This window comes from Artemia franciscana, chromosome 15 (assembly GCF_032884065.1).
Source record: "Artemia franciscana chromosome 15, ASM3288406v1, whole genome shotgun sequence".
Classification (NCBI taxonomy): Eukaryota; Metazoa; Arthropoda; class Branchiopoda; order Anostraca; family Artemiidae; genus Artemia; species Artemia franciscana.
This window is the reverse complement of record NC_088877.1, coordinates 27,199,695-27,211,484: the sequence shown is the minus strand read 5'-3', so window position 1 is coordinate 27,211,484 and position 11,790 is coordinate 27,199,695. Positions and strand designations below refer to the sequence as shown.

The 11,790-nt window shown below is 37.3% G+C and overlaps 1 protein-coding gene across 1 annotated transcript in view; it reads right to left on the bottom strand.

The window, feature by feature from the left end:
• LOC136036268 (PH and SEC7 domain-containing protein-like) overlaps positions 1–11,790 on the bottom strand; it is a 187,358-nt gene that overhangs the window by 83,946 nt on the left and 91,622 nt on the right. The window contains exon 9 of the mRNA XM_065718408.1: positions 9,602–9,795. Within this exon, the coding sequence (XP_065574480.1) occupies positions 9,602–9,795 (194 nt within the window). The remainder of the gene's footprint in view (positions 1–9,601; positions 9,796–11,790) is intronic.

Genomic DNA, 11,790 nt, shown 5'->3' with positions numbered 1-11,790 from the left:
AAGTCATGGGACAACATGGAATAGGTGATATGAACGAAAACGGAGCGCTACTTGTCGACTTCGCCCTGAACAACGACCTTGTCATAGGAGGTACATTGTTTCAACACAAGACCATTCACAAATATACATGGACTTCACCAGATGGCCGCACGTACAATCAGATTGATCACCTGCTCTTTTCACGCAAGTGGCGGAAGAGTCTACTCGACGTGAGAGGCTACAGAGGCGCTGATATACAATCAGACCATAACCTCATGGTTGCCAAGATCCATCTAAAGTTAAAAGCGACACAGAAAAACAATAAACCGACAACACAAAAACCCTTCAACGTTGAGAAACTGAACGACAAGGAAACAGCACGAATGTTCCGATTAGAACTTTCAAATAGATTTGAAGCCCTGCAATCGGAATGAGAACCAAGGGCTGGTGTCGAACACATGTGGGAGAAACTTAAAACCACGTACAGAGAAGTTGCAGAGGAGAAATTAGGCTATAAGAAGAAAAAGAAAGAAAGATGGATTTCCGAACGAACCTGGAAACTAATTGATGCATGAAAATTAGTTAAACTTTCCATTCTGTCGGCCTCAGACGCATCTGAATTAATTGTTCTGTAAGACTCATATAGAGAAATAGACAAACAAGTAAAGAAGAGTGTCCAGACCGACAAGAGGCAATTTATTGAACAGAAAGCAGCTTTGACGGAAGAAGCAGCAAAGAAGGGAGATTCGAAAACAGTCTATAGATTAACCAATGAGATGATTGGAGTCAAGCCTAACAGGACTAATCTAGTAAAGGATGAGAATAGAGTCCTTTTGACAGACCCTTTGATGATTGACGAGAGGTGGGCAACCCAATTCAAGAACCTACTAAATAGACCGAGAATAAATGACCGAGACATAATTCCTGACACTCCATTTATGATTCTTGATGTAAATGAAGAACCACCGTCCCCAGAAGAAATCATAGCCGCTGTCAGAAAGCTGAGGAACGGAAGAATGCCAGGAGTAGATGGCATTACATCTGAGATGCTGAAAACTTCAGTCCGCAACTGCATGACAGTTTGGGTTGAGCTGCTAACTCAGATATGGAGTGACCAGAAAGTGCCCAGTGACTGGACGAAAGGAACCATTATTAAGCTCTTCAAAAAAGGCGATGCGCTTGTTTGTGGAAACTGGAAAGATATTAACATAATGTCAATACCTAGTAAAGTTTTGTCAATTATTATACTACAACGCCTACAGCAGAAACTGGACCAACATCTTCGTGATGAACAACACGACTTCCGACCTGGAAGATCATGTGCAGTCCTAATTTTTACACTGAGAATGCTGGTTGACGACTCAAAGGAATGGAATAAAAAGCTATATCTTCTTTTAATTGACCTAGAAAAAGCATTTGACTCGGTTGACCGAAAAATCTTATGGAAAATCCTCGAATACTATGGAATACCCCCCAAGATAGTAGAACTGATTATCGCCCTGTACAAAGAAACAGAATGCTGTGTTCGAACAGAAAACGGAGTTACAAGATACTTCAAAATCATGACTGGTGTCAAGCAAGGATGTGTATTATCACCACTTTTATTTACAATAGTTATGGATTACGTACTCAGACAGTCAACGGGCTATGGAGTAAACGTCAACAACAAACAGCTCGCAGATCTTGACTTTGCAGATGATATAATACTGCTAGAAGGCGCCAAAGATCGATTACGGCTGCTATTTGATGAAATCTCAGAAAAAGCCCGAGAGGTCAGATTGTCGATCAACGTCGACAAATCAAAAGGTATGTCCACATCCGGCTCCCCCCTAACTCTTCAATGCTCCGATAAATCTGTTGAACAGGTCCAAGAATTTGAATACTTAGGAAGCTGGATAGAAAACACTGGCGATGTAACAATTGAAATCAAGAGAAGGATTGGACAAGCATCAGGCGCCTTCAAAAGACTAACACCAATTTGGAGGAACAACAAATACTCACTTCGTTTAAAATTGCGCCTGTTCAACAGCAAGGTGTTGTCTATATTGATGTACGCCAGTGAATGTTGGAAACTCAACCAACAACATGAGAAACGTATTCTTGGATTCAAAAACATTTGCCTTCGAAGGATCCTCAAAATCAGTTGGCATCAGAAAATTACCAATAGGGAAATCCGGCTGAAAACAAACCAGCCCATAGTGACCGAAGTTTTGAAGAAACGAAGATGGGCATATTAGGGTCATGTTCTACGCATGCCCGAAGACAGACTGCCCTCAAGAGTGTATCAGTGGCAGCCTGAAGGAAGACGAAGACGAGACCGACCAAAACACACACTGCGGAGGCAGTATGATCGGGACCTGAAAAAGGCAAACATTTCCCTCACTCCGCAATGGGAAGATATCACTACAGCAGCACAGCTTCGTGATGAATGGAGAGACTTTGTCGACGCCCTATGCGCCACCGATGGCTCAGGAGGATCTAAGGTCTAAGGTAAGGTCATTACCTTCAATAAAAAAAACTTGTCATTTTAATTTAATTTCTGATTATTGTTGAAACAATACCGGCATCCCCCTCATGGAAAACTCCTCCGTGGAAATTTCATCCCACCTAAAGTACAAATTCCCTTCAGAAAGCTTAATTCTCGTTGTATATCCCCCGTAAAATTCCTTGCAGATGATTCAGTCTGAAAACTCATCCTTAGCATACTTACATTTGAAAAAAAAAACTTAAACTTCTAATCGATTTCTCGATCACTGTGGAAATGCCCCCTTCCGCGTGATATTTTTATGGAGATCAAAACACGCGAAAAATTGCCCCCTCCACATCTCCACATGCAAAATAGAGTTGGCAAAGATAATATAAGACAATTAACAAGAATTTCGTTTAGGAATTCTGCCAAATCTCTCCGGTGTTAAATTCCCCGTCCCCAGAAATCTACCTTCCCAAAGAGCATTCTCCCTATGAAAATCCGCCCAAGCAAAAAGTCCCGCCCTATAAATGTCGGTATACTTCCCAATAACAAATTTTATGCGTAAAACAATGGACCAATTTCATAACTTGCAGGCCTCTTCACACAGGCTGTGAGGAGACATTTTACCCTTAAAGACATAGTTATTCGATCTTTCAACTATACTGAACAAAATGGCTGTCTCAAATTTTAAGCAGATAACTTTGGAGAAAAAGGGAGCATGGGAGGTGGTCTGCTGCCCTTCAGTCTTTTAGCCACTTAAAAAATGCACTAGAACTTTTAATTTTCGTTTGAAAGAGCCCTCTCTCGATCTTCTAGGACAGTTATTTCGATACGACCACCCCTGGAAAAAAACAACAACAAATAAACACGCATCCGTGCTCTTTCTTCAGGCAATAATAGCAGAATTCTACATTTTTGTATATATGAGCTTGAAACTTCTACAGTAGGGTTATCTGGTACGCCGAATCTGATGGTGTGATTTTCATTAGGATTTCTTGAGTTTTAGGAGGTATTTCTCCCCTATTGCAAAAACCAGATAAACTTTCTCAGGCTTGTAGCTTTTGATGGATTTCACTAAACTTGATGAATTTTATATATTTGGACTCAAAATAACAAGCCGCTTCTTTTGATGTATTAAATATAAAAAAAAGTTTTTCAACTGCAATTACGAAGCGACATTAAAACTTTAAACGAAATGAAATTATTCCTTGTGTGAAAGGGGTTGTCTGCTCCTCAACGCCTCGCTCGTTACGATAAAGTTTGACTGTTTCTCACAACTCTACTAAAAAAGAAAATTGCGTAAAGACCGAGTCGTTCAGGAGGGGACAACTCCTTTCATATACGGAATAATTTCTGTTCGTTTTAAGATTTAATGTCACTCCTTACTTGCAGTTGAAAAATTTGTTTTTTTTTTATTTAATTTCTGAACGTTTTTTAAGTAATGCATGTTTTGATTTTGGCCCACCGCACATGAATAATTAAAATGAAATTTGCACATTTTTTTTGCTAAATGGCTTTCTTATAGTTTTTTATTAGTAATAAATATACGTAACTTACAAATTAACTTGCATAACGAAATTCTATATTTTTATTACGTATATGAGGGGGTTCTACCCCTCTTCAATACCTCGCTCTTTACATTAAAGCTTCAATTTGGTCCCAATTCTTTAAGAATAGCCCCTGAATCGCAAAGACCGTAGAATAAATAGTTGAGATTACTAAAAAAAACTTTAGCGTAAAGAGTGAGGTATTGTGGAGGAGACGAAAACCTTTATATACGTAATAATTTCTGTTCATTTTAGGTTCTAATGATGCTCCTTACTTTCACCTGAAAAAACTTTTTTTTTATTTATTTTCATATGGTTTTTTAAAATAATGCTAGAAAATCCTGCATGGAAATTTTTTGCCCTCGTGATAATTTCCTCCATGGAAAGATCCTCCCACGTAACCCCTTCCCCTTGCCCCCCTTTAACGTGAAATATTCCCCCTGAAAACGTTTGTAAACGTCCCAATAACCATTACTATATGTAAACAATGGTCAAAGTTTGTAACTTGCAGCCCCTCCCAAGGGAACTGTGGTGGATTAGGTCGTCCCAAAAGACATAATTATTAGGTTTTTCGACAATGCTGAACAAAATGACTATCTCAAAATTTTGATCCAATGACTTTGGGAAAAAAATGAGCGTGGGAGGGGGCCTAGGTGCCCCCCAATTTTTTGATCACTTAAAAAGGTCACTAGAGCTTTTGATTTCTGTTAGAATGAGCCCTCTCGCGACCTTTTAGGACCACTGGGTCGATACGATCACCCCTGGGGAAAAAGAAAAAAAAACAACAAAAAAAAACAACAAAATAAACACGCATCCGTGATCTGTCTTATGGGAAAAAATACAAAATTCCACATTTTTGTAGACAGGAGCTTGAAACTTCTACAATATGGTTCTCTGATACGCTGAATCCTGATGGTGCGATTTTCGTTAAGATTCTTTGACTTTTAGGGGTTGTTTCCCCCTATTTTATAAAATAAGGCAAATTTTGTAAGGCTCGTAACTTTTGATGGGTAAAACTAAACATGATGAAACTTATATATTTAGAATCAGCGTAAAAATACGATTCTTTTGATGTAGCTATTGGTATCAAAATTGTATTTTTTAGAGTTTCGGTTCCTATTGAGCCGGGTCGCTCCTTACTACAGTTTGTTACCACAAACTGTTTGATACATGTGAATATGAAAACAATTATATATATTAACGATCATTTTTTAGAGTTTCGGTTACTGTTGTGCCGAGTTGCTGTTTACTTGTTATTCCTTATCAAGAAATGTTTGATAGCTAGTAATATACCCTGTCCAGTGAAAGGCATAAAAAAGAGGAAAAAAACACAACGTATCCCTATGGCGAGAATTGAAGAAAAAAAACATTTTTACCCTCCCCCAAAATCAAATTCTAAGTCTCCGTACCTCCTCCTCTCAAAAGAAAACTTTCTTGAAAGTTTTAACTTGATTCTCGTATTTTCCGCAGGGGGAATTTATCGTGGGAAGAAAAGCTTCCAGGGGGAATTTTCCGGCAGAAACGTTACATGGGGGATTCCTGGAATGATTAGAAAACGGTCAGAAATTAAATAAAAAACAGATAAGTTTTTTCAACTGAAAGTAAAGAGCATTATCAAAAATAAAAAAGAGCAAAAATTATTCTGTATATGAGTGGGACTGCTTCTTCCTCAACCCTCTTTGAGCTAAAGTTTGACTTTTTGTTCTGACACTTTAGGAAAGACTACTCAAACAAAATGGGTGTTTATTTTGAAAGAAAAGTATTTAAAAAAAACGTCGAATTTAGCGTTAAGGGCGGGGTTGAGGAAGGGGCAACCCCCTCCCTCATATACAGAATAATTTCTGATCGTTTTAAGTTTTAATGTTGCTCTTAACTTTTAGTTGAAAAAACTTGTTTTTTTATTTTTATTGAATTGCTCTAAGACACGAAAAGTCCCAGTTGATAAAAAGATTTTAAGTGATATTCTTATCAGGGTGCCTAGGGGTATTATCGTTTGGAACCTGGTGCCTAATTAGAAATCTAAACTTTTTAGGGGGAAGGGGACAATCGTTTGGAACTGATACCAAAAATGAGCACACTGAATCGAATGGTCTGAATCTGAATCTGAATCGCCTATTTTTATTCTCAAAAAATTCGGATTTTTTTCGCTCACCTATACCTTTATGTCAAGTAACTTAATTTGTCTTTGAGCGAACATTATTGAAATGTCTTTCATTCGGCTTCATTAGTTTCAAAACAATCCCGTAGTCCGATTTTCCACTGCTAAGACGTTACAATTGATTTCGTCCATTGAAAGACGTTAGATTACATCTTATAAAAGAGTTTTCCCCATTGTTCTTCATCCAGACACATAAGATGTAATCGCATTTTCCGAACAGCCAAGAAGATATTACAGACATTAATGAAGATACATCTATTTGAAATAGAAGGATTCGTTCACTGCTGGAATAGCCCTTTGGGGATTTTCGAGATTTGAAAAAACCACAACAAAAAAAAAGCTAAATTAAGATAGTGATTAAAAGAAGCAAACATGATGCCCTTTGGGCAACTACCCTTTTTAAGGAGGGCAAAAGGGTTAAACTTTCCTTTTCTGTAGGCTCTGTAGAGGTATAGTAGATTCGAATTTCCGTCTTGGGTAAGAAAATCAGAGATTACGAACAGATAATGTTCTCTTCTTTGAGGGTTTGTGAAAGCGTCTAAAAGAACACTACTCAGAATACCTACATGAGTAAAGGTTCTAGCACCGATTAAATTAAACATATTTTTCTTTGGAGCTGCATATCTAGTTGGAATTGTCCCCCAGAGACGTTTATTCCATCGAAATAATTCGCTAACTGATTCAGGAGACGATCCAACACATATATAAAACCCACTGATGAAAAAGGGTAAACGACAATCAGCGTATCAGATATTTTTCTGCGCTAGTGGGGGTCGTGTTATTAGAAGATAAAAAAGACAAGATTTTGGGAGGGTACTCAAGAAGTAGAATAAAGGAAGGAAAAAATAAAAAGGTAAAAGAAGAAAATAAGAGAAAGGAATGAGAAAAGTCTCAAATTGAAGAAGTTCGGATGAAGCATAGGCATATAACTATGTCTTGCAGAGTCAATAGAGCCTTTATATATGACTACCGGAAAAATATATCTTCACGTTGGCAGATACGTAATAAAAAAAGGCACTATTTTAAAAATAAATTGTATCAGTAGTTCCCTTTTTTCCATAAGCATCAGTTAAACTCGTTACTTAGAAAACTTCTAGAGCTAAGGGAGCATATAAAACATAATTAAGACCTTTCCTTGGCGTAGTTTTCATTTAAGATACTTTGAAAGTTTAGTATTGAGCTCTAGTATCACTGGAAAAGGGTTTACTACTAGGACAGGACACTCTGGAATGACAACAGCAAATGTTTTTTGTTCTTGAGTTTTATTGGTAGTATATCTTCACATTTACTGGCGCAATAGCTACTTTATATTAAATGATGATTAATTAACATTTTTAAGTGGTTTGCTGGTAATCGTAGGTGTTAGGTAAAGAGAGAGTAATCAACTTTATATAGAAAGATTAGGACACTATTAATTTCTTTACGTGAAGAGTGGCCTTTTTTGCAGCTAATTTTGTATGATTAAATGATGAAAAAGACGCTACGTAGAAATGAAACAAATGAGCTCATTCCAAGTTTTTGTGTTTATCTACCAACCTTTTAAGCGAACACTGGAAAGCTACCAACCTTTTAAGTGAAGGTCTGGAATGCTCTGCATCAACATTTATGAAGAGCTTTCCAGGCCTTTCAAGGAGGTAAACACTATACAAAGCCAGCCTGAGAATTCAACATAACAAAAATGATAAAATGTACCACGTCATCATCAGGCTTATTAAATCAAAAAAGTGTATGAATAATATGGCACAGTTCTTCTCAAAATTATAAAATCGTGTCTTGAACAAAATGACAAACGTTATATACAAGTTTCATTTGCGTAACACCCAAGCGTCACTATTTTAGACTAGTCCACTTGCGTGCTGTCAATACGCATGCGCAAGTATGAGGGGCATTAGAAAATGTAACAGAAGTGCCAAATCTGAACCAGAAGAATCCTAAAACTCAGATTTCAATTGTATAGAGCGATTTTTGATGGCTGTCATTAACACTTTGACTAAAGGCGTAAAATACCACTGTTCCTTTCAATACACGTACCCTCATCACTTTCGTAGGTCTGTCAATGTCAAAGGCCGCTGATTAGTTAAACATGATGCCATGCGATGACTATCATCCAATCAAAGACATTTCACTATCTTTCTGGTTCGAACTTTAAACTTTTGGTGCAGTTTCTAACTTCTAATAAGGGCGCATGCACACTGACCGTGCGCAAGGGCACTGGTCCAAAATAGCAGTACTTGTGTGTTCCACTTTTTAAATTACCAAAATACTTGTGGACCACATTCGTCACCTTGCCAAGGCCTGAATTTCGTTGGCTAAGGTCGGCTTAAACAGTATTACTTTTGATCAAGAAGGTAGATAACTCGGGCAATCCCATTAACCATAGAAACAACAATCCTACTTAAACCAGACCTAATATTAGCTTTTACATATCGTCGAGGGTTAATCACAGAAGGACATTTTACATTTTCGCAATTTTGCAATAGAACATAAATAACATTTCTAAGCTTTCCCCTTTCTCCCTATTTTTTCCCATTTCCTTTCACCAAAACAGAAAACATGGGGAATCATATAAGAGACATTGGAATACATGTCGAAAACGTTATATTGAGGAGAACGGCTGGTCCACATCTTGTTGACACTTAATACGACCCTGAATATATCTCCCTGGATTTGTGTTTATTTTCTGCATAAAATGGCAATTTTAGACACAAATTCCGACACTAAAAAACCATGTTGAAAAAAAGTCAAATAATGCAATCAATTAAGAAATAGCAATCCTGGCAGCCTATTTGCATTATTGCGTTACGGCAACAACACTTTTTTTCCTTTTTTTGTATGCGACTAATTTTGTTTACTACTAGAATGGGTAAGACTCTAAACTCTGCGCTTTTTAAAGAAAGCGTAGATGTCATGAATTGATTAATACAAAAATAAAATTTTGGAAAGTTACGTATATTTCTTGCTTGGGGCTAAAAACAATGGGTTAGCTTGAACTTGAGTCAGAACTTCCAATATAAGAATGGTGTAACATGGTCTCTGCAAAGACTATCGAAAAAGTTTCCACCGAGCTTCGTTTCTTTGAGCTATATTTCCATTCTCGAGAGGGAAGTTCTGTTAAAGTAGGCCATCAAGCTGATACTAGTTTCAAATTGAAGATGCACTGAAACGTCAAAGTGCCCAAGATACACTACGATCCCCTTTCCCATTGCTAAAATATTTTCTTTAAATAATATTAGGAAAAATTATATCTCCCAAAAGGGAGAATTCTCTCACAGATCCAAAATTACTCCCATCTTACAGCTGCCGGAACAAACATCTAGTTCTAATCCAAATTTCCGTATATATTCATTAAATCCTGATTTCTTTTACAATGATAGATATTTGTCAGTAGTCAGACCAATCAATATTCTGAGCAACGCCATTTTCAAATGTCTCCAGAATCATACTAACCTTGGGACTGAAAGCTTCCGGGATTACATTCAAGATATCTTTTTGAAAAGTGGACAAGAATCCTATCACGTTCAGCACTTTCCCCAGTCAGTTGAAAAGCCTGGAGGAATTTTCGTAAAGAGATGTCAAGAGATTCTTCTTCAAAAGTGAAATGCTTTAAATACTCCTCGGCCACTGCTCTGCTGAAGTCGTTGCTAAAAAAATGAATAATTAGCAACGTAGGAAAAAGACAAATTTCAAAGGATGGAACTCATTAACAAGCAATATGAAGTTTTGAATGATTTCGAGCAAAGGAAGAGTTAGAGGTTGACATAAACAATACAATGTCCGATAAATCTTAAACGAATACGGGACATCCTTTATCAAAAATAAAATAAAATAAAAAAGAAAGTGCGACCAACCACAACAACTCCCCAGACAAATACTAGTTTTATATTAGCGAAAAGTCAAAGCTAGAAAAGAGCAATAACAGCTTTCCCAATAGTAGAGAGGTCTCCAAAACATAGTGATCTTCAAATAGACTCTTTTCTTTCGTTTCGGTGGTAACACATTATTATAGCCACTTCAACTTATAAAGTCTATGCCAGTGTGTTCGGGATGTCAAAATGACGATGAAAATTGGTTATTCTAAAATTGTGTTGGTAGTGGGAAGTGTAAGACACATGCTCTAACTAGTTTTTTTCTTCTACTTCTTGTGATTATTCTGCCGTATCTTTACCACCATTCAAGAAATATTGAAGTTAAGTAAATCTGACCATTTCATTTCGGATATTATAACTAATTTCTAATTCAATCTGGTCCGGTCCCTGATACGCCTGCCAAATTTCATCGTCCTAGCTTACCTGGAAGTGCCTAAAGTAGCAAAACCGGGACCGACAGACAGACCGAAAGAACTTGCGATTGCTATATCTCACTTGGTTAATACCAAATGCCATAAAAATTTAATTTATTTTATCTCCCTCTCTTGGCACAGTAATAGTAGAAGAGTTCATAAATTTCCCAGGTGCAGCAAACTTGACTATGCTGTACGTTGTCAGCTTCATTATTCCCCCAATTTTCGCTTCATAATAATTTAGTTCCTTTGTCTTATTCATTGGAATATACTTTGGTTTCACTTTTGGTTCTTTTTTTCTTGTCTTCAGTTACGCAGCGACAATAATAACTTCCGTGTGATTTAGGTTAAAAATAAAGTCATATTATTATTAGCGTATAGGCTATCCTTCATTTAGCAAGCTAAAAGTTAAGGGTACTAAAGAAGCTGGAAGTAATTTTTAGAGCATCGTACTAAAAAGGAGAATTCATCAGATCACCAATGCTCCTTTCAATGTGACTAGTCTGAACCTCAAACACAGACCTTCGCCTTTTCCAGGAGGAAGTCATTCTCCTCTTAACACCCCTCTCATCCATCCCCTCTTGTCCTTTTCCTTACAAGTCATATCCTTCCCACCAACTCTCGTCGGGGATAGACGTGATAATGGCCAAGAGGTCTTCCACAGGAGGGATCTTGTAAAAGTGCTTTGGCTCAATATCAAAATAACTCGTTAGAACTCTAAATGCTAATCGGTTCGATATTTCTATTTCTTGGTAGATTTCGAATGGAGTTTGTTTTAATATCTATATGATAATTGACAGATTGTGAGCAAAATGGTTTGGAGTCCCGCCCTCTATATAAATATTATAAAGAAAATAAGACGGTTCATTTCTAAACTTGAGGCAACTATTTGATTGATACCACTGATGCTTCAATTTCATTTAGTATCTCTCAGCGTACATTAGAATCCGAGTTTCTAAATTTTAATCAATACTAGTTGCCCTCAGGCTTGTTTTTATGAACTTTAGTTTCGAAAACTCACTCGCAGGTGACTTGCGTCAATGATATTGCCAGTAAATATTTGCAAACCTTATAAAGTTCTTTGTACTGGAGACAGTACATGTTGTAGTCAAGAATCACTTGAAACACGTATTTTACACACGTACTAGCTGTTGGGGTGGCGCGAAGCGCCACCCCAACACCTAGTTGGTGGGGGCGCTTCGCGCCCCCCCCCAAGCCCCCGCGCGCGTAAGTCGTTACGCGCCATATTAGTTAAGCGCCATTGTAGTTGTGTCCCTGTGTCCCACCTGTGAATATAGATATATATATATATATATATATATATATATATATATATATATATATATATATATATATA